Source organism: Helianthus annuus, chromosome 13, assembly GCF_002127325.2.
Source record: "Helianthus annuus cultivar XRQ/B chromosome 13, HanXRQr2.0-SUNRISE, whole genome shotgun sequence".
Taxonomy (NCBI): domain Eukaryota; kingdom Viridiplantae; phylum Streptophyta; class Magnoliopsida; order Asterales; family Asteraceae; genus Helianthus; species Helianthus annuus.
Window position 1 is genome coordinate 66821492 of NC_035445.2, and position 24322 is coordinate 66845813.

The following is a 24322-nucleotide window of genomic DNA, read 5'->3' on the forward strand; positions in this document are numbered from 1 at the left end:
TGAGTGTGGCCACGGAGATTATACCAAGCAATGTGTGTAGGTCAGTGATTAAAAAAAACCCTATCTTTACACTCACATGACAAGTACACCCTTCAAAGAAATGAATGCGAGTGTCTTTGCTACATCAGTTTTTTTTTCACACTTGACGTCTCATACGCTTTGCATAAAAAAGTAACTCGGTAAAAAACCACAATATATATAAAAACACACTCACACACATCTGTTATATATGTATGTATGTACGTAGGGTTGTAGACTTGTAGCACGTTTGTTTTTAGATCCAAATTGCTAGGTCTGGTATAATATAGTGCTTACTTTCTAATATATAAGACGAATTTACATCGAGATAGTTGGTAAACGGGCAACAAGCTATGCCGCTATCTCTTTTTTAATAACAAAACTAAGTCTTTTAAAAACTACGTCTATAGATCTCGGGGTCATAACATTAGAATCGACTTTTAAACAAAATGATTAGCACTAAAAAATAAAATCCATTATCCATTTAGGATAAAACTGAACCACTTACACAAACGAATCCTAACAATTATCTCCTTTATTGATATAACTGGGGCGACATTGCATGAGATCTCGAAAGATCATGTCGTCTTTAATGTTTTTTTTTGCATATTTTTCTATTAAATTATTATTCTTTCATTTATCAATTAATTTTTTGTAAAATACAAAATCATGTATATGAGTGTGAATACATTATACGATTCCACGGTATGGCGGGAAGGAGTGACAGATTTAACTATCCGGTGACAAAAATGAATGCTTCTGACAATTCAACGTGGCATCTATCCATTATGTACACGTGTCAGCCCCTAGTCAGTTTGGAGGTGAACGTTAATTGTCACACAGTCACACCCTACTAATTACATTAAGGCCCCTCAAGTTGCCAACTTTTGTTATTGTTAGTACTTGTTACAGGTAGAGGTTAGACTAGGGTTGCGAACGAACCAAAAGTTTAACAAATAGTTCGTGAACCGTTCGGTGAGAAGTTCTTTTATTAAACAAACGAACACGAACAAGAAATCTCGTTCGTTTAGTTAAATAAATGAACATGAATAGAGACCACGTTCGTTCATTTTTTTCATGAACGTTCGGTAATGTGTTCGTTTATGTTCAATTGTGTTCGACAGTTCATTAGTAAGAAAACAAACTAAAACTTGAATTTTCAACTAGATACATAGGCATTATAGCCATGGCCGGCCCTGGAGGTGGGCGGGGAGGACCACCGGCCAGGGCCGGATATTTCGAGGGGCACATTTTTTTATAAAAAAACCCGATATGTATATGTAAAATATTTTTTTAATAGGGTACACCCATACAAACACCAACATAGGCCCCCTTACAAAATTACTCTTATGGTTTAGTTTAGTTATTAACCCCTTTGGCATTAGGTTTAAACCTTTAGTGAGCCAAATTTCGTTAATGCTAAGGGCATATTTTTTCGAGCTCGAACAGGATACACGAATTCCCAGGGCCGGCCCTGATTATAGCCTAGTGGCATCTTGAGGTGGGATAAGGCTTTATGACCATTAGGTCCTGAGTTCGATTCTCACAAATGAGAGTTTTTCCAGATTTATTAGGTTTTCTCCTGGATTGATGTATAGATATTATAACCTAGTGGAGATGGATATGATCTGATGGTTCCAGGGCCGGTCCTAGAATTTTGGAGGCCCAAAGCGAATAAAAAATTTAAGGCCCTATTCAATTTTTCTAGACTCGTAATTTCGTTTTGTATCTGACATGAAATATATTAGGAAGAAACTTATAAAACACTTAACCATTATATAAACTAGATGATTTCCCTAATCAAATAATGTTGGTATCTAATACATAAATCAAATTAAGTTGGTTAAAAGAGTTTAACCTAACAAATAACAATTTACATTATGTGTGAAAGAAATTAAAACATGTTAATTATTTTAAGTATAAAATTTTACATGGACATATCATGTTAAAAATTGTGTGGACAACATATTTTAGCTTATTAAATTAAGAGAGGTGATTAAAAAAGATGCATTTATAACCCTTTATTAAAAAAGTGAGTGAGGTGATTAATAATTTTGAAAATGGGTAGGAGATGGGATTCGAACCCACGCCTCTACAAAAATCAAATCTTATTCTTACCACTAGACTATAATTGTATTAATTGTAACAAAAATAACCTTAAATATAATAACACTAATGGGCCGGCCCCGGATGGTTTTCTTCTGGTGGCACGATAATACTGTGGTCCGTCAATGATCCTAATTTGCCGTTTAAAAAAAATACATATGGACCATACTTGTTCTCACACCAAAACTTAATGGGCTTTAAAATAATTAACCGCTCATTTATTATCACATCAACCAATCAAATTCCCCATAACATATAACCGACAACGGGCTGCTCCAGTCACCCACCCTCCACAACCTCAACAATATAAACCACCACTGATCATAAACTGTGACTCAAAACTTAAAAGTTTCAACACCAGTTCTTAGCTTCTTACCACTTAATAATTTCTTCCAACCATGCCCCCAATCCATCGGCAGCTGGTAGACCGTGTGGCCATTGGCCGCTACCAAGAAGAGGTAGCGGACCCTGGCGCCATCAGGGCTTTTGTGGCGGAATTCATTAGTGTGTTAATCTTTGTGTTTGCGGGTCAAGGTTCGGGGTTGGCTTTTGGAAAGCTAACTCATGGTGCGGATACTACACCGTCTGGTCTGGTTGCGGTTGCAATTGCACATGGTTTAGCACTGTTTGTTGGGGTGGCGATTAGTGCTAATATCTCTGGTGGACACGTGAATCCTGCTGTTACTTTTGGTGCCTTTGTTGGTGGTAATATTACGTTGCTACGTGCCATTTTCTATATTATTGCGCAGCTGCTTGGGGCTGTTGTCGCTTGTTTTCTTCTTAGCTTCTCTACTGGTGGTTTGGTAAGTGAGTTGATGATCACTTTTTGTCATCAAAGGTTATAACAATTATAATATCTAACAAAGGTGACTAACTTACGGTTTAATGATAATAAATAAATTGTTTTAAGTAGCGTTTTAATTAGTCGTTGGTTTCGATTGTGAGTGAATTCAAGCTAATTTCAGTTAATAGATCCGGTTATGTTTTGGATCAAGTAAAATATTAGCAATTCTTATAACTTATAAAGAGGAATAAGGGACAACTAATATTTCGTTAGATAAATTAACAAATCTTACATATTATTTAAAATATTTTAAAAAATTAATTTTCGGTTAGGTTCGGTTTGGTTTGGTTTGGTTTACACATGTATAGTTATAATCGAACCATAAAAACAAGATATTAAAAATTTGTAACATAGTCAACGCTATCTTAATCAGTTAAGGGGACCTGGGTGGTTGTGTTTGCGTACGTGATGAGCCCCCATAACGCGTGGAAGAAAACAAAACACCACCGCCACTCGATTGTATCACGCGTCAATTTGATAACGCGTTGAATGTATCATCCGTGAAGAATAGAAGAATGTGAGGGAATTTGAGGGAATGTGAGGGTTTATTGTTGGGTGTTGTGAGTGATGGGCATTTCCACTAAAATCCATCACTAGTGATGGAATAAAACTCGATGACGTAACGGAACTTGATTAAAAGTTGTGAGTGAGTGATGAGTGATGACTACCCCTATTATATTCATAAGGAAAACGTGTATGTACTATCTAGAAAAAAATTTGACTGATATTTGATACAATAATTGGAGGTAGGTATGCTTAACTTATTCAACATTTAAAAAATTACATACAGAAATATAGTTATTTCAATTTTTTTACACCTAAATACTATTTAACATATGTTTGTAGAGGCAAACAACACTATATTATTAGACCATTAGGTTATAGATACGTAAATTTCAGTTACTAGATTTATTTATAATCGGTTGGAATTAACATTTTCGTAATAAAATGCAGGCCATCACCGGATGCTCCTTGAGCGCCGGACTATCAGTATGGAGCGCCTTTGTCTTTGAGATTGTCATGACATTCGGGCTGGTCTACACCGTGTACGCGACCGCCATTGACCCGAAAAAGGGTGAAGTCGGCACAATTGCACCGTTGGCTATTGGTTTGATCGTAGGAGCCAACATTCTAGTCGGCGGGCCGTTTACCGGTGCAGCAATGAATCCAGCTGTGGCATTTGGGCCCTCTTTGGTTGGCTGGGACTGGGGTAACCACTGGATTTATTGGGCTGGGCCCCTCATTGGTGGTGGGCTCGCTGGTGCCATCTATGAGCTTGTGTTCATTAACCGCTCTCATGAGTCGTTACCTGGGTCAGACTTTTAAGATTTGTGAAAAGACTTTTCTGCCCTTGTTAGTCTTGAATAATTGTTGTACTTAGTGAATTGTGAGTTGGTGTGTATGCTTGTTTTGTATTCGAATATTCATATCTAATTTGAATATTAGTGTTGTTTTTATTTAAAATAGAGTAAATTGCCAAAATCGTCCCTGAGTTTTGGACATGTTTGTCAGTTTCATCCAAAACAACTTTTTTTGCACTATATTGCCTTTTACTTTTGAAATTTTTTGTTATTTTCATCCAAACGTCTAACTTTTTTTGCCAAAATCGTCCCTGATATTTAGGATTTTTTACCATTTTCATCCAAATATCTGACAAAAAAAAGCAAATTAGACATTTGGATGAAAATGGCAAAAAATCTCAAAAGTAAAGAGCCTATGGTACAAAAAAATTATTTTGGATGAAACTGGCAAACATATACAAACCTCAGGGATGATTTTTTTGGTAATTTTTTAGTTTAAAAATGGCGACAGTTTGTTATAAATAAATTTTTGGCGTCTTTACAAATAGTTTCAAATTAAAACTTTTAGCAAACAAAAAGTTATATACCAAGAAATATTGATGATTTAAAATGACAACACAACTTGGTCCTCTTTTGTTGGCCCACCCCTAATGTCATTACATATGGCCCATTTGTTTTTACTACATATGTCAGGTTAATAATTATGTGTTTGAATATATGTATAAGATACGGGTCAAAGATATGACCCTGATATAATGTACCTTTCACTTTGATGACAAGAAGGACAAGAGTTTGCAAAGAAAGTTTGTCAATTTATAATTTGACCATTCAACTTAAAGAAATGACAATACTAGTAAATATGTAGTTGATATTATATGAAAATTTTGTTTTAATCACTAGAAGTGTTCATTTTATGGTTATAAACTTATAGTAACCTAGTTACATTTATCCATGATTTACTAAACATCTTCTTGAATTTGCTACATGTGGCAATACAACGATAAATGAGTAAAAGATACAAATTTGATGAGCAACCCAATTAGCTTAGGTTACTATTATGATATTTTACCAACTTATAAAATATTCTAGACCTGTTAGAGTCGTTGGTTTAGAGAAAATAGTTTTTATAGATGTAGAAACTTAATGAGGTTGCAAAAATGCCATGTGATGATTAGAAAACGTAAACAAAGATGCACATTGACCAATTTTGTTGGTGGAAACTTAATGAGGTTGCAAAAATGCCCTGTGATGACTAGAAAACGTAAAGAAAGATGCACATTGACCAATTTTGTTGGTAGAAACTTAACGAGGTTGCAAAAATGCACCGTGGTGATTAGAAAACATGAAGAGAGATGCATATTGACCAATTTTGCTGAGGAATCGATGTGATTGCTTTTACGTGTTATATTATATATACATTTGTATAATCAAGTTTAAGGATTTTTTATTGTAATGATGATTTATACCTATTTAAAGAAGATAATAAAAAAACTTTGAGTTGAAGATATCATTGTTTTTTAAGTTGTGGTGTATCTCTAACCTATGTCTTTAATTATTTTTGATGAATAAATAACTTATTCACAACTAATATTTTGTTAAGAAAATAAAAATATTTAAAAAGGGTTAACAAATATATATTCACCCTTGTATTCTCTTAGAAAACAAATGCACTAAGAATTATCAACTCTTAAATACCTAATTACATTGTAAAGAAGATACCATAAGTCAAATAGAGGTGATGTTTGATTTTTTAAGGGAAAATTTGGATTACTGCCAGACCACGGAGTATCATCGTGCCACCAGCGGAACCATCCGATCATATCCATCTCCACTAGGCATAATGCATATACATCAATTCAGAAGGAAACCCAATAAATATGGGAAAACCTCCTCGTGGAAATCGAACCCAAGACCTATTGGTCCCAAAGTCCTATCTCACCACCAAAATACTAGTAGGCTATAAAGCCGTGGGCGGTGATGTTTGATCATAGTGTTTCATAATGCTTGATATATTTAATATGCATGGTTGTCCATGTGTTTCATATCTTGGCATTAACTATTGTTGGACCTCATTTCATTAAATGTATCACATGTGACTTGGATATCTTTATAATCGTAAACACTCTTGTTTAAATTTGTAGACAATCATCAAAATAATCTTTGTACTTGTGGGTTTCTAGCTTCTGGCTAGAGCCCGGTTTGTTTTTAACAAAATCTATCTTTTCGTTCAAAAAAAATATCATGCATTAACGCATGTAAAAAACGGTACGGAAATCATACGAGTTTTATGCATATTTACAGGTTTAATCTTTCGCTCAACTAAAATTTTGCAGTGGCTCTGTGTGGTCTAGTAGTTTTATGGTGTGTTGAAAAGATGCTCATCTCTATATGGTTCAGAGTTCAAATCTGATGATAGACAATTATATAGATTTAGAAGTACGAATAAAGACCTATGACCTAGTAGTATGATGTCTTCTATTTATCCAAGAGGTGAAAGGTTTAAATCCTAGAAGATACACGTATATGTGTGGTTATGTGACACTGACATGACACCTTAACCATGACATGTTAAAACTACTAAAATGGAAGTTAACATTGTTGGATCAGTTCTGTTTAAGCATGAAGGAAAACAAATAAATCATACCTGTCACAGCAGATAGTGCAGAGGAGAATCCTGTGAGAGAGTTCGACATGCCTGTCATCTTGATTTGGTTCCTCCTTAGGATGCTAACTGATGATGGTGCTAAGAAAACCGAAAAGGGATATCGGCTTTGGAGAGGAGGCCGAAACTAATGATGTTATGATCTAATGGGGTGTGAATTGTGAAACTGAGTAACCCTTAAACCTCCACATAACTCTCCTTATATAAGCACACAGGAGGAAACCTAATTAGTTACTAAGGGTAATATGGTCCATCAACAATTACCAACTAATTAAATAATAGGTTCTAATATATTTTGATCTCTATAATATAAATGATTAAGATGGCTATAGATTAAATATTAAACATAATATATTTAATCTTACATTCTCCCACTTAGCCGAGTAATCATTTACTATGAGTATTAGCTAAGCCTGATCAGGAGTTAACACTCATTTTAGCCTTAAACAAGTACTATAGCAGAGAAATACAGCCGTTGAATCATTATGCGACTCAGGACCCCCATTAATCATACTATAGCCTTAATTTAAAACCTAGTCGTTATGATCAAAATACGCGTAAGCCCTTTGTTTGATTTGTAACTTTTTATTTGTCTATATGCCATTATACCGGTTGAACATATTCTAATAGACATACAAAATCAAACTTGAGGAAATTTCATTAATCATAAAACATAAGCTAGTACAATATGCTCAAATAAGGTCTTTACATAATCCCATATTCCGAACATGTTCTTCGTAAACCTTAGGAGGGAGACCTTTAGTCATCGGATCCGCAAGCATATCCTTAGTACTAATATACTCGATACAAAGATTATTTTCCTCAACACGTTCACGTACAAATAGATATTTCGTATCGAGATATAAACCAGCTCCAGTCGAACTGTTACTGTTCGAGAAACTAACGGCAGCTGAATTATCACAGTAAAGCTTCAATGGTCTAGAAATGGAATTAACGATTTTGAGTCCAGTGACCAGGTTTCTAATCAACATTCCATGACAGGTTGCGTTATAGACAGCAATGTACTCTGCCATCATTGTGGAAGTTGTGGTCAACTGTTGTTTATGACTCTTCCAAGAGATAGGGCCGCCTGCTAACATAAAGATATAGCCCGAAGTGGATTTCTTGTCATCTTTGCATTTGGCAAAGTCAGAATCAGAATAGCCCACCACTTCTAAATGATCACTTCTTCTATAAGTCAGCTTATAGTCTTTCGTCCCTTGCAGATATCGAAGTACCTTCTTAGCTGCTTTCCAGTGATCTAGGCCAGGATTAGTCTGATAACGGCCTAGCATTCCAGCAATATAAGCGATATCTGGACGAGTACAGACTTGAGCATACATCAAGCTCCCGACTACTGACGCATAAGGTATCTGGCTCATTTGCTCCTTCTCAACCTCTGTTGTCGGACACTGGAATGAACCGAAAACATCTCCTTTAACTACTGGAGCGACGGAGGGTTTGCACTGTTGCATGTTGTATCGTGTAAGGACACGATCTATGTAGGCCCTTTGGGACAATCCTAAAATCCCTTTGTGTCTATCTCGGTGAATTTCGATGCCAATGACGTAAGAAGCATCTCCGAGATCCTTCATGTCGAAGTTATGCGAGAGTAACCGCTTCGACTCATGCAACATGTCTAAACTATTACTTGCCAATAAAATGTCGTCAACGTAAAGGACAAGTATAGTAAAGTTGCTCCCACTCATCTTGAGGTAGATGCATTGATCCACTTGATTCTTCATAAAACCTTGCTTTTTCATGACTTCATCAAACTTGAGGTACCACTGACGTGATGCTTGTTTTAACCCGTAAATGGATTTCTTCAGCTTACAGACTAGATGCTCCTGACCTTCAGGCTCAAAGCCTTCAGGTTGCTTCATGTAAACATCTTCGTCCAAATCTCCGTTAAGGAAAGCAGTTTTAACGTCCATCTGATGCAGCTCTAAATCAAAATGAGCTACTAGGGCCATGACGATCCTTAATGAATCTTTACGAGAGACAGGGGAAAACGTCTCTTGATAATCAATTCCCTCTTTCTGAGTGTAGCCCTTTGCAACCAATCTCGCTTTGTAGCGTTCAACGTTACCATTCGGATCCAGTTTTGTTTTGAACACCCATTTGCATCCTACGGGTTTGACTCCGTTGGGTAATTCTACCAAATCCCAAACGTCATTTTTCTTCATGGAATCAAGCTCATCAATCATTGCTTTATTCCATTCGGAAGACTGATCACTGCTAATGGCTTCATTGTAAGAGATAGGATCATTGAGCTTTCCGGGATCCATTTCAGTCAGGTAGGTAACATAATCATCCCAATTAGGAGGCCTTCTTTGCCTGGATGACCTCCTGAGTAGATTATCGGGTTCAGCGTTGTCTTGGTTTTGAGCGTTTGATGTGCCTTCGTCATGAGGTATAATGGGTTCTGATTGTAGAGGTGAATTTGGAGTTGGTGCAGTAGCTTCAGGTGCAATAATTGCATTGGGTACAAGAGGAGTAATCGGAGTAATGGTAAGCGACGAGTCTCTCCCCCCCGCGTCTTGTACTTCTTGCAATTCTTCGTAAGGGTTGGTACTGCTCCCACTGACCTTGAAATCCTCCAGGAACGCAGCACGCTTGGTGTAACAACCCGCACCTTCGTGCGTTGTTACTACTCGATACACTCGTTACGCCTAGCACCGGAGATTCGGATCATAATGTAACTATATCAATTATATCGCTAAATCGAAGTACAATCGAATAATTACGCATATTCTATCGCTATTACAAACCTATTTCGCATAACACTCACGATGATGTCGAATATGGGCCTAAACTACCCTTCTCGATGAGCGTGAGGTGTCAAAATGTGAGTAATCAACGCTAACGAGGGTTATCGGGTGAGTACTATGACTCTAACCGTCATGACGATGATGGCAATATGGGTAAGTGGTGCCCCGATAATCATTGTGGCACATCACATCGTAGAACGCACTCAAAGGCACGCGTAACTCGATCACCGCACTGAGAATTGGATACATAAATACGTATATACGGCCCTTTTGTGATTAATAATAATAAATAATTTAATAATTATATAAATATATGAAAATATGGCTCAAACCGTCGAAATCGCACCAAAAACGGGATCAAAAGGCTTCCGAACGGATCAATTCGATCAGACTAGTCCAATTGGTCAGACCGGCCCAATCAGATAGGCCAGTCCGATCGAATGGGCCAGTCCGATCGGATGGACCAGCCGATCGGATAGGCCAGCCGATCGACTGGACCAGCCGATCGACTGGGCCAACCGATCGACTGGGCCAGCCGATCGACTGGGCCAGCCGATCGACTGGGCCAGCCGAACCAACTGCAGTTTTGCCTTCCTTTCTCCTTCCTTGCCTATAAATACCCCTCCATTCACTCCCAAACACTTGTGTTGCTGCTCCTAACCGAACAAGACGTTCCAGCCCTCAAATCTCTCGATTTCTTCCGAATCTTGTAAGTTTTCAACCCGAATCTTGTACTTTCTTGATCCAAATGCAATCCTTCATCTTTCTATCTTTCGAATCTCGATTTTTAACCGTGAAATCAACGGATTTGGGGTGTTCTAAGGTGATGTCACCACAAAGTTCTTCAAAGGTGATGTCATCCCATGAAGAACAACTCAGATTCGGATGATTTACGTACGATTCTTCATGAATCTCAACCAAATCAATGTTTTTCTAATCAAAAGGCCACGGATTTGGGTTGTTCGGATAGATTTCATCACAAAGTTCTTATGGACTTCAAGTGTTGACCTTATATCATCAAGAACAACTCAGATCCAGGGCATTTCCTAAGTAAAATCAAGGTTTTTACATCAGATCTAGTGATAAAATGATCGATTTCGAGTTAAACACGGAAAAACCGACAAAAACGACCAGTTCCGACGAACGGGGTGATTCCCGGCCGTTAAAACAGGTCGGAATTGACGGGATTTCAGTTGCTTTACACCTCATCGTAACGTCCTAACCCAAAACGCTGAAAAACGCTCGAAAAATCATCGAAAACAGCCGAACAGGATTGGCCAATCGAGCAGCTAGTCGATCGAACAGCTAGTCGATCGAACAGCTAGTCGATCGAACAGCTGGTCGATCGAACAGCTGGTCGATCGAACAGCTGGTCGATCGAACAGCTGGTCGATCGAACAGCTGGTCGATCGGACAGCTGGTCGATCGAACAGCTGGTCGATCGAACAGCTGGTCGATTGAACAGCTGGTCGATCGAACAGCTGGTCGATCGAACAGCTGGTCGATCGATCAGGCTGTCCGATCGATCAGGCCCATTCGATCGATCATGCCATCCGACCAACCAAGCCCATCCGACCGACCAGGCCCACTCGATCGAGTGGCCTGTTCGACTGGGCCAGCCCAATTACAATTTTCAGCCCAATTTCACCATTTTGTCCGATTTCAACCCAATTTTTGCCAAATCGATACCGTTTAACGCATAGTAACCTATCACTCACATAAATTGTCTGAAATCAGGATATTCTCCAGCACCGGTTCCGCTAACCTAACCGAATACGCGCTGTGAGTATACTTGACCCCTTTTATCGAATTTTGGGTGTAACATACGTTCCATAAAAACCAAACTTATCAAACGAATGATTCAATTGGACTATTTATCACTTGCGAATAACTGTTTGCATAGATATACGTGATGCTAGTTACATGTATGCTAGAACTTATACTCGTGACGTCCCACCAAGACTAGTATAGTACTATTTCGCCCGACGGGGTCTAGTTATGCCATCAAGAGTCGAGCATCGAGGACTTAGCTGGTAGTATCAGTTTTGTGAGTATATATGTTGTGTATTACGTTTATGCATGTGGAAATTCGCAGCACTTTTAATCTATCATACTACACATATCAAACCTGTATACTCGCCAATACTTTTGTATTGACAAAGTTTTAACGTATGTTGCAGGTTTAGCCGAAGTTTACATCAAATCAAGCTAGGAAGTCTAGAAACTCATCTAAAATCTAGGTTGTCGGATTTGAATTGTTCGAGAGGACAAGAAATCTGTGATGACTTACGTGATTGTATTGTTTGTTAGTATGGGATGACAAATGTAATAAATATTATCGCAATATAGTTGTTATGGATTCTCTTGAGCAATCTGATTCGCCTAGTGCCGCGCCCCGATGATTCCGCCATCGGTTGGGGTGTGACAGATTGGTATCAGAGCCATAACTATAGGGAATTAGGCAAAGTTTGAGACTCGACCTAGTCCGGGTCGATGTCTTATGAAAGTGACCTAGTCTATAGTCTAAGTACCAACAGGCCGACTCTTACGAACTCGTTAGGGTTTGTTTGGGCCAACTTGCTACTCTCGATCGAATTTGTTGAAAAGTTACAACTATTGTGTGAACACCGCATACTACAGCTTCACACAAAGAGCCTTTCCTAAGGCTAGAAGGTTACTTAGCCTTTCCTAAGGCTGACACAATACACATGTTTTCAAAACTACTCGCATAACAAAACCAAGTGATCTAGTCGAGACCAGGTGTGAAAACCAATAACTCTCGATAGGATCACTCACTCAGCGTATTTTTCTAGCACGAGAACTCTTCGTTGAGCTAGGAGTAACATCCACATCTCGACAAAAGGTCTCCATTTCGAAATTCTGGTGGAACTCTCGGATTTATTCGATGAGCTCAACCACAAATGGGAACGAAGTTGTTAAGCCAGGGGTGAAACCCATACCTTAATCGACTGTTCCACTCCATAAAATGGTTTACAAAAGCTCTCACCAAGGTCACGACCATAACAACGACTCAGGCTACGCGAAGACTAGAGAGACGAATGTCAGGAGCTGCATCCCAGTGGAAGCATGAGTCCCCTAGGTCAACGCGTATGCCCGAACTTGTTGGGTATAGTCGGGTTACTTGGGTAGTCAACGCCTAAACACCCAAGGCATTCTATCTAAACTATTACGTATATGGTATCAATTACGTCTATGAGTTTCAAATTTAAGCTTTACGATTTACCGATTTCTCGATTTATCGAATTTACGAACCTCGATTTACAAAGCGCACAACCCGCACAGCAATCGCAATCTAAAACAAAGACCGAATGATCGCAACAAAACAAACGCCTAAGTACTCGAATTCGCTCACGCTATTTCTCTTATCGCGTCCTCACAAATTCTGAACCAATATCTATGTATAACCTATAACTATATCTATATATGTATTAAATACAAAACGAATCAATTATGTGAGAGTTTAGGAACCTAGAATTTTCCTATGTGGCTCCTATGTGTTTAATTAAATTCTATACCGAGTTTTGATCGAATCAAATCGCATCAAAAGCTCAAAAATCATTATGATCGAATCTCATTCCGAATCCTTCTGTCTAGATGCCTTCCAACAACTCGATCTCGAGACGAGTAGCTAGGAGAAGAGCCCAACGACGCGCCGATAAGAGGATTGCCTCAATTGTGACCAAGGAAGTGGTCAAGCTCATTCCTCAAATTGTCGCGCAAGTGCACTCTCAAAGCCACTCTCGAGCCCCGGAAGACGTCAAGACGGAATCTGCATTCCTCTACAAACACTTCAAAGCCTGTGATCCAATGCCTTTCACTGGTGAAGGAGATGTTTCTCAATTACTCCAGTGGTTCGATGCCATCGAGGTTACCCTTCGTCAGAGTGGGTGCCCCGAGGACCTTCAAACTACTTGCGCCACTGGAGTATTTCAATCACGAGCACTCGATTGGTGGACCGCCGAACGCAACAAACGTGGGATTTCCGCAGCTTACGCCCTCTCATGGGGTGAGCTGAAGGAACTCATGAAGGAAGAATATTGTCCCCCTCACGAAGTCCAGAAGCTAGAGAACGAATTTTGGGAAATCAAGCAAACCAAAGGTGACAATGCGAGCTATACAGCAAGGTTCAAACAGCTCAGCATAATCTGCCCAAGTCAAGTCGACACTCCGAAGAAAGCTATCGCGAAGTATATTCGTGGCTTACCAGAGTGTGTGGGTGATTTTGTCGAAGTTGCAAAGCCTGCTACCATCGAAGAAGCCTACCGTCTAGCCGCAGAGCTCAACAGCAAACGAGTCGTGGACGGATTCTTCTCCAAGAAGCCTGTCAAACGAGCTCATCAAGCAATCATCATCAACTCGTCCGACGATTCCTCTGGAGAATCGGTCGATGGATCATCTGACAGCTCCTCGGAGGATTCTTCTAAGAATTACTCCGACAATGCCTCCACTAAGTCGTCAGGCGAATCCGAAGACGACGCCGCATCAACTCAGGAAGCCCAACCGAGCCGCAAACGAAAGACCGTGAGCCCAGACTCTTCAACAACTGGACTGCCGCAACCCGAACCTCTCCGATCAGTCCCAGTTCAGTCACAACGCGCTTACAATGGATCTCATCCCCTGTGTTTCACATGCACGTATCATCACCCGCTAGAAGCAAAATGTCGCTATTGCGTAAATTGCAACTGGTATGGGCATTATACGTCGCAGTGCCGTACAAGACCGTAACCTGGAAGGAAGTCATCAGCAACCGCCGTCTCCGCAAGTATCCACAACGACGTTATTTTGATCCTAATGTTGTTGTAATAATGCGACTTAACGCTATCATTTCTGGAACTCATTTCATATATCATCGTGTGTGGATTCTATTTCTCTTACAACCGAGCACTATCTAAACGCTAGCACTATGTACTATATTATGTATTTTATCCCTATAACACTCTTAGAATGAGCTACGGTATACGTGCAAGGGACAACTAATCACGGGTGCACACGGGATTACCTTGGTCAGTGCACGGAGATCGTAGTGAAGTTCTAATGGTGCCATAACGTTTAAGAGCACGGTCAAGGGTCTTGGTCGTGTCAACAAAGTGTGACACCAAAGCACGGGGCATAAGTAGTAGGGGTGACGCGGGGGTACGCTTTACCATACTACCGAAACCTCGTGAAGAAAGTGCCATGTGGAGTTGGACGTTACTAGACCTATTATACTATTATGGTTAATTTGACACTCTACCATCAATCACAAGGCGTAACAAAACTAAACCGCATCACTGCGAGGCTTCTCGTAAGTCCGCGTACACAAATTGCCACATCGATGAACTTAGGTAAGTTCACCCCGAAGAGCAATTGGAGCAACGTGAGACTGGTCGTAAAGTCTAGAACGCAACTTAATCGCAGTTTTGCCGGATCAATCTCGCAATCAAATCGTTCGATAAGTGGCTCGAAATCGCAATTGCATCATGTGTTTGTCTAGAAATCTCTAACGCTGGTTATTGTCAATTGTGTGAACCTCTATCAGCTGGTGTGGATCGCCTATTGTGGATTCGCTAGACGAGTATCGAGAATCACTCGCCGCCTTCCACTCTTAACGCGCCTCGCACCTAATCCACCAACTCGATACTCTTATCATGGTTCGCTATTACTTATCAATGCACGCATTCTACGTGTCATGTTAGCGCACAAGACCTCGCTTCACGAGACGAAACTAACAAGGTTGAAACATGGTGATGTTTTGACCATATTAGTTAACCTTGTGGAAAAAGGCCGGGTGGGCTAGCCTTAGTACTATTCGTGGTGTAATCAGTTCAATCAATCGTCTATCACTCGCAACGCAACAATCGACGCTTATCAATCTGTCGGAATCTATTGTTTATCGATGTTCGAATGTTACTTGGAAGTCATCGCAGGTGGTGTAATGTTAGGATGCATGACATTGCTTCACAAGATAAAACTAATATGGAAACATGGTGTTTGTCATATTAGCAAGTCTTGTGGAAACGTGCCATGCGAACTTCGTGTGGAATCAAATCGAAATCTCATTTACCCGAATCAAAATCGTGTCATTCGTTGCCCAACCAAGCATACCATATCAGCGTTGTGCGACCGGACTACTCGCACCCGCTGCCTACGCTTGGTTTGCATCCAACTTATTTCTATTCAAAACTCGGTCTAGCACCTCATCGCTAGGATCAAGGAAACCGAAATTCTATCTGTGTCGTATCGGCACACGTGACACCGCCGCACGAAACAGAGATAATATGGGTAAAACATGGTGGATACGCCGCTGGTACTTCCTATATATAAGTGTTTTAGTCATATTAACAAACTTTCGTGGGAAAGTGCCACGTGGGGCCCGATGTAAATTGTTTTCTGTATCATTAAAGAAAAACCTATTTTTATAAAATTTTTACTAAAACCGTTGGACAAATGAAATTCCTTACAACATGGAGAAAACATTGAATCAGTTTGGCTCCGTGCCCAATGAAAATTTCATAAGTCCAATTCTTTTCTTAAAAACCTTTGCAATGACCGACAGGAATCCTCCCGAGAACGAGGGTTCGGCAGTCGAGTTCCGCTCGAACCTACGTTGTAGGAAAGTTTTCTTAAAACTTATTTTGCCACCTGATTCTTTTAAAATGTAAAACTCAAAACCTGTTATCAAATAACAAAACCCTCCACATAGCGCTGGTGTGGACATCAAAACGGTCGACACCGCGCCATGAGGAGATTCTTCTTAATTAACTTCGGAAATTAATCGAGTATTGGTAAGTTTAAAACGCTATGGAATTGCTTTTTGTGTGTGTTATCACTTCTAAGTAATTGAATCGTATGCTCTCTCTATTTTCACTCGCCAAATCGTAATCGATCGCTCGTTATCTAGACGCTAATAATCTCTACTCTCAATCGCATCAACTCTTACAACCCTACTATTGGATTAATTTCGGGACGAAATTTCCTAAAGGAGGGGATACTGTAACAACCCGCACCTTCGTGCGTTGTTACTACTCGATACACTCGTTACGCCTAGCACCGGAGATTCGGATCATAATGTAACTATATCAATTATATCGCTAAATCGAAGTACAATCGAATAATTACGCATATTCTATCGCTATTACAAACCTATTTCGCATAACACTCACGATGATGTCGAATATGGGCCTAAACTACCCTTCTCGATGAGCGTGAGGTGTCAAAATGTGAGTAATCAACGCTAACGAGGGTTATCGGGTGAGTACTATGACTCTAACCGTCATGACGATGATGGCAATATGGGTAAGTGGTGCCCCGATAATCATTGTGGCACATCACATCGTAGAACGCACTCAAAGGCACGCGTAACTCGATCACCGCACTGAGAATTGGATACATAAATACGTATATACGGCCCTTTTGTGATTAATAATAATAAATAATTTAATAATTATATAAATATATGAAAATATGGCTCAAACCGTCGAAATCGCACCAAAAACGGGATCAAAAGGCTTCCGAACGGATCAATTCGATCAGACTAGTCCAATTGGTCAGACCGGCCCAATCAGATAGGCCAGTCCGATCGAATGGGCCAGTCCGATCGGATGGACCAGCCGATCGGATAGGCCAGCCGATCGACTGGACCAGCCGATCGACTGGGCCAACCGATCGACTGGGCCAGCCGATCGACTGGGCCAGCCGATCGACTGGGCCAGCCGAACCAACTGCAGTTTTGCCTTCCTTTCTCCTTCCTTGCCTATAAATACCCCTCCATTCACTCCCAAACACTTGTGTTGCTGCTCCTAACCGAACAAGACGTTCCAGCCCTCAAATCTCTCGATTTCTTCCGAATCTTGTAAGTTTTCAACCCGAATCTTGTACTTTCTTGATCCAAATGCAATCCTTCATCTTTCTATCTTTCGAATCTCGATTTTTAACCGTGAAATCAACGGATTTGGGGTGTTCTAAGGTGATGTCACCACAAAGTTCTTCAAAGGTGATGTCATCCCATGAAGAACAACTCAGATTCGGATGATTTACGTACGATTCTTCATGAATCTCAACCAAATCAATGTTTTTCTAATCAAAAGGCCACGGATTTGGGTTGTTCGGATAGATTTCATCACAAAGTTCTTATGGACTTCAAGTGTTGACCTTATATCATCAAGAACAACTCAGATCCAGGGCATTTCCTAAGTAAAATCAAGGTTTTTACATCAGATCTAGTGATAAAATGATCGATTTCGAGTTAAACACGGAAAAACCGACAAAAACGACCAGTTCCGACGAACGGGGTGATTCCCGGCCGTTAAAACAGGTCGGAATTGACGGGATTTCAGTTGCTTTACACCTCATCGTAACGTCCTAACCCAAAACGCTGAAAAACGCTCGAAAAATCATCGAAAACAGCCGAACAGGATTGGCCAATCGAGCAGCTAGTCGATCGAACAGCTAGTCGATCGAACAGCTAGTCGATCGAACAGCTGGTCGATCGAACAGCTGGTCGATCGAACAGCTGGTCGATCGAACAGCTGGTCGATCGAACAGCTGGTCGATCGAACAGCTGGTCGATCGAACAGCTGGTCGATCGAACAGCTGGTCGATCGAACAGCTGGTCGATCGAACAGCTGGTCGATCGAACAGCTGGTCGATCGATCAGGCTGTCCGATCGATCAGGCCCATTCGATCGATCATGCCATCCGACCAACCAAGCCCATCCGACCGACCAGGCCCACTCGATCGAGTGGCCTGTTCGACTGGGCCAGCCCAATTACAATTTTCAGCCCAATTTCACCATTTTGTCCGATTTCAACCCAATTTTTGCCAAATCGATACCGTTTAACGCATAGTAACCTATCACTCACATAAATTGTCTGAAATCAGGATATTCTCCGGCACCGGTTCCGCTAACCTAACCGAATACGCGCTGTGAGTATACTTGACCCCTTTTATCGAATTTTGGGTGTAACATACGTTCCATAAAAACCAAACTTATCAAACGAATGATTCAATTGGACTATTTATCACTTGCGAATAACTGTTTGCATAGATATACGTGATGCTAGTTACATGTATGCTAGAACTTATACTCGTGACGTCCCACCAAGACTAGTATAGTACTATTTCGCCCGACGGGGTCTAGTTATGCCATCAAGAGTCGAGCATCGAGGACTTAGCTGGTAGTATCAGTTTTGTGAGTATATATGTTGTGTATTACGTTTATGCATGTGGAAATTCGCAGCACTTTTAATCTATCATACTACACATATCAAACCTGTATACTCGCCAATACTTTTGTATTGACAAAGTTTTAACGTATGTTGCAGGTTTAGCCGAAGTTTACATCAAATCAAGCTAGGAAGTCTAGAAACTCATCTAAAATCTAGGTTGTCGGATTTGAATTGTTCGAGAGGACAAGAAATCTGTGATGACTTACGTGATTGTATTGTTTGTTAGTATGGGATGACAAATGTAATAAATATTATCGCAATATAGTTGTTATGGATTCTCTTGAGCAATCTGATTCGCCTAGTGCCGCGCCCCGATGATTCCGCCATCGGTTGGGGTGTGACACTTGGTTTCAACAATACGGGTGACATGGGAAGGACAATAGAAACGATAACCCTTAGAGTTCTCAGGGTACCCGATAAAGAAACAGGTAACTGTCTTAGGGTCAAGTTTCCTTAGGAAAGGATTGTAAAGTTTTGCTTCAGCAATGCAGCCCCATACTTTCATATATTTAAGACTCGGTTTCCTTCCTGTCCAAAGTTCATAAGGAGTTTTAGGGACAGACTTAGAAGGAACTCTATTGAGTATATGAACAGCTGCTTTTAACGCTTCAGTCCAGAGGAATAATGGTAAGTTAGTGTTGGCTAACATACTGCGCACCATGTTCATAAGGGTACGGTTTCTTCTTTCAGCGACACCGTTCTGCTGAGGTGTACCAGGCATGGTGTATTGGTTCACAATCCCCTGGCCCTTACAAAACTCATAAAATGGACCAGGAGCTTGACCCACATCAGTATGTCTTCCATAATACTCACCGCCTCTATCTGATCTCACAACTTTAATCTGACGATCTAATTGCTTTTCAACTTCAGCCTTATAATCTTTAAAAGTTGTTAGAGATTCAGATTTCTCCTTAATAAGATACAAGTACATGTAACGAGAATAATCATCAATAAAAGTGATAAATGAAGTATGTCCTGTTATGCCAGCGATTTGATAGGGACCACTAATGTCAGTGTGAATGAGTTCTAATAAATTAGAACTCCTAGTGGCACCTTTCTTATTCGCTAATGTCATTTTACCTTTAAGACATTTGACACATGTTCCAAAGTCAGAGAAATCGAGAGGAGGTAAGACTTCATCCTTTACGAGACGATTTAATCGCTCTTTTGAAATGTGGCCTAAACGCTGATGCCACAACATGGATGAAGTCTCTAAGTCTCGTTTCTCTTCCATCTTTGTGAGTGATTCATTAATGTTATATGACAACAAAGATTTGGAAAAGCCATCATCTAGTTCTAATCTATAGAGACCTCCATCCAGAACACCAGTACCATAAAGAACAGAATCATAATGGATAGAGAGTTGGCGATGACCATGGGAAACAATAAAACCGTCCATGTCTAACTTTGGTCCTGATACAAGGTTCCGAGTTACCTCAGGAACATATAAGGTATCATAAAGTTTAATACATAAACCAGTTTTCATAACTAATTGTAATGTTCCAATGGCCTTCACTTCTAATTCTCGATCATCCCCAACCTTAAGCGTTCTTTGGTTTCTTTCCAGCTTCCGGATTGAAAGGAATCCCTGAGTAGAATTGGTAACATGAACCATAGAACTAGAATCAAACCACCAAGAATTAGCAGGAACACTTAAATTATAGGACTCAAGTATCATAAAATAATCGTTACCTTTCTTAGCCAGCCACTCCTTAAAATCAGGGCATTCCTTCTGCATATGTCCTGTCTTTTTACAGAACTTGCAGCGGATACTGCCTAAGGAGTTCTTAGAGCTGGAAGGTGCACTTGCATTAGAGTTAGGATTAGACTTATGGACTTTAGAAGCATCCTTCCTCTGATAATTGTGCTTCCTTTTCTTAGGATTGGAGGTAGTAAAGTTGGCAAAATCAGTATGGCGATCCATCCTCATACGCTCCTCCTCCTGTACGCACATAGCGACCAGCTCACTCATCGTCCATTTTTCCTTCTGAGTGTTGTAATTGATCTTGAATGCTTCAAAAGAAGAAGGAAGCGAAGTAATGATGAAATGAACAAGGAAACCATCACTGATTTCCATTTCCAGCCCCTTCAGCTTATTGGCCATGTCGTTCATCATCATGATGTGCTCGCGAATGCCGCTCCTCCCATCATACTTAGTTGTCACCAGCTTGAGAATAAGAGTACTAGCGTGCGCCTTAGACGTCCCTTTGAACTGAGCCTCCACATGTTCCAAGTAGGTTTTAGCATCTTCAGAATCAGGAATAGCTCCCCTGATTGCATTGCTTATGGATTGCTTCATAAACATGAGAGACATGCGGTTACACCTAGTCCACTTTTCATGAGTTAACTGCTCAGCAGCAGTACTTTGAGTGGTAAGGTCCGCTGGCTTTTTTCTCTCTTAGAGCATAATCGAAATCAAGCAATCCGAGAGTAAGCATGAGAGCATCCTTCCATGCAGCAAAGTTATCACCAGTCAAAGGTGGAATCCCGCAGTTGGGTGCTGATAGTGGAAATAAGATGAGCAAGTTATGATACTAAGGAAGAAAAACTAATGTGATCTATGGGCACGTTAAACTAAGGCAGGCAAAATAATGACCATTTTACATAATGAAGCTGTGATAATGTCTATTACTAACATCAAAATAATAGACTTAACTAAAAATTCTACTTAAACGAAAACAAAACAGCTTTGGCCAGAAGTGTAATCATTTAAGCATATGTGCAAAGTGGTTGTAACAAATCAGCTTTGGCCAGAAATTGAAACAATCACTTTAGTTATGCACTTGCTAAGTATGCCATCTATGAAAGAATTAAATCAGCTTTGGCCAGATATTAAAACATTCATGCTTATGATGCACATTTAGCATAGCTTTCGTAATACTTGAATGATAAGTAGATGTATCAAGTCAGCTTTGGCCAGAAATGATATATCAAAAGCTCATTCAAGTTAAGCTATTCTGGTTTTGCAAAAACATTATCTGATTCTGATTTGTTAACTAAGTAAATTACAAAACCATTTATTTAATAGCAAACTACCCGTTAGCGCGGATCGAACTTAAAATAATGAGATTGCGAGTCGCAACCACGATTTCGACTAATGACGTTATGGTTGCGAGTCGCAACTACGGTTTCGACTAGTCACGTTATGGTTGCGAGTCGCAACTACGGTTTCGACTAATCACGTTATGGTTGCGAGTCGCAACTACGGTTTCGACTAATGACGTTATGGTTGCGAGTAGCAACCTCATGGTTGCGAGTAGCAACCTCATGGTTGCGAGTCATGACGTTATGGTTGCGAGTAGCAACCTCATGGTCTCGACTAATGACGTTATGGTTGCGAGTAGCAACCTCATGGTTGCGAGTAGCAACCTCATGGTTGCGAGTAGCAACCTCGTGGTCTCGAGTAGCAACCTCGCTAACAGCTGTTAATTTGATATCATAACCGAAAATTCGAAATCTAAGGGATTAAGAGATATCCTTTCCTGTTTAAGCTGATCTAATTTTGTCAACAGATTTCGAAATTTCAATCTCTTTATCTTTTAACAGTTTTCTAAAAAATTTAGAGGACAAAATTAGATCAAAATCAGGAAAAACACTTAATAATCCAAATCATATTCCAAAACATAACAGAATATTCGAATTTTCACATAAACATGATGAACCCTAATCATAAAAAAAATAAAATTCTGGAACCCGAAACCTGAATTTTAATAATTTTACTAAACAGATTTCGGCTAAAATTATAATCCAGTTAATTCGGTGAACAAATAAATGACCTTTTCATCGAAAAACAGAGATCTCGAGTCGCAAACTGATGAACTCGAAATCGGCTGTCATGTTCATACGGTTTCAAAAAATTCCGTTTTCCAAGTTTCAATCCCAGAATTATGGATACGAAAACAGAACTGACTAATCAACATATGCTCTGATACCACATGTTGGATCAGTTCTGTTTAAGCATGAAGGAAAACAAATAAATCATACCTGTCACAGCAGATAGTGCAGAGGAGAATCCTGTGAGAGAGTTCGACATGCCTGTCATCTTGATTTGGTTCCTCCTTAGGATGCTAACTGATGATGGTGCTAAGAAAACCGAAAAGGGATATCGGCTTTGGAGAGGAGGCCGAAACTAATGATGTTATGATCTAATGGGGTGTGAATTGTGAAACTGAGTAACCCTTAAACCTCCACATAACTCTCCTTATATAAGCACCCAGGAGGAAACCTAATTAGTTACTAAGGGTAATATGGTCCATCAACAATTACCAACTAATTAAATAATAGGTTCTAATATATTTTGATCTCTATAATATAAATAATTAAGATGGCTATAGATTAAATATTAAACATAATATATTTAATCTTACAAACATTGACTAAACTAAACTTTTTCACAAAAAATGCTTTTTTCCCACTTACGAAACAATTATATGTTCATCTTATGAACAAAAGTGACAGATTTTCGCCCATAAGGCTCTACGAAATGGTTTCGAGAGTTAGGACAACCCATTCGAGATAATGTGTGTGTGGTGTGGGGGTGGTGGTGGGGGGGGGGGGGGGGAGGAGTTGTTCCACATATCTAATCCCTCCATCCTGGTCTCCAAATTAACATGTCTACATGGCCCTCCATCCTGATCTCCCATTCTTGTAGTGTGTAGTCCACCCTAAAATTATAACAAATAAGTCACATGTGGGCGAAAGTTACACCGAGCTCCAACCAGACATTTACTTACACACCCCTCCTACCTAATCTCCCATCCTTGTGATGTTCCGTCCACCAAAAGGTAGACAAACTTGCGACTAACACATATTCTCATTGGGCTAAAACTATGACAAATAAGTTAAATTTGGGCGAAAATAACCCTAGATGAGTCACATGTGGGCAAAGATCACATACTTGTGGTCATATGTCGCACTCTAATCGGCTCCCTCTTTGATATTATGTAATTTACCCCTAAAGATAGTGGCGGATCTAGAAAATCCGCATAGGAGTAACGTTTAAAAAAATGGGTAACGAAATCGAAAACCGTCAAATTTTTCCAAAATTTACACAACCGTCGAAGTGTCACCGGAGCGTCAAGGGGCAACGGAGGTTACCCCTTGTAACACTATAGGTCCGCCCCTGCCTAAGATAGCTCTTAATGGCATGTATTTTAAATTTTTTAGACCCTTGTTGTAGTCAATGTTCACATGTGTATCTTGGTGATTTCTATGCTTTTATTAGCATTAAGATTATTTCAACATTTGTGTTTTTCATTGTAATAATGTTTTCCAAATATACTATTGGTGCAACAACTAAACTTAATCTTGGTAAAGCAATAGTAAACTAAGGTCTTAGATGCCAATCGAATATATGCCATGAAGATAACAGAATCTAAGGATTGCATTTATAG

The 24322-nt window shown here is 39.9% G+C and overlaps 1 protein-coding gene across 1 annotated transcript; it reads left to right on the top strand.

The window, feature by feature from the left end:
• The first annotated feature begins 2413 nt into the window (after positions 1-2413).
• Positions 2414-4434, top strand: LOC110898014 (aquaporin TIP1-1). Its single transcript, XM_022144753.2, has 2 exons — positions 2414-2927; positions 3923-4434. The coding sequence occupies exons 1-2, from the start codon at positions 2523-2525 to the stop codon at positions 4292-4294; spliced, it is 777 nt and encodes a 258-aa protein (XP_022000445.1). The 5' UTR covers positions 2414-2522; the 3' UTR covers positions 4295-4434.
• Positions 4435-24322: the final 19888 nt, after the last annotated feature.

Bases quoted from the DNA above. Each gene is read 5' to 3' on its own strand.
- LOC110898014 (XM_022144753.2), top strand. From the start codon at position 2,523: ATGCCCCCAATCCATCGGCAGCTGGTAGACCGTGTGGCCATTGGCCGC. The intron at 2,928-3,922 runs GTAAGTGAGTTG...AATAAAATGCAG, and splicing joins GCTTCTCTACTGGTGGTTTG to GCCATCACCGGATGCTCCTT.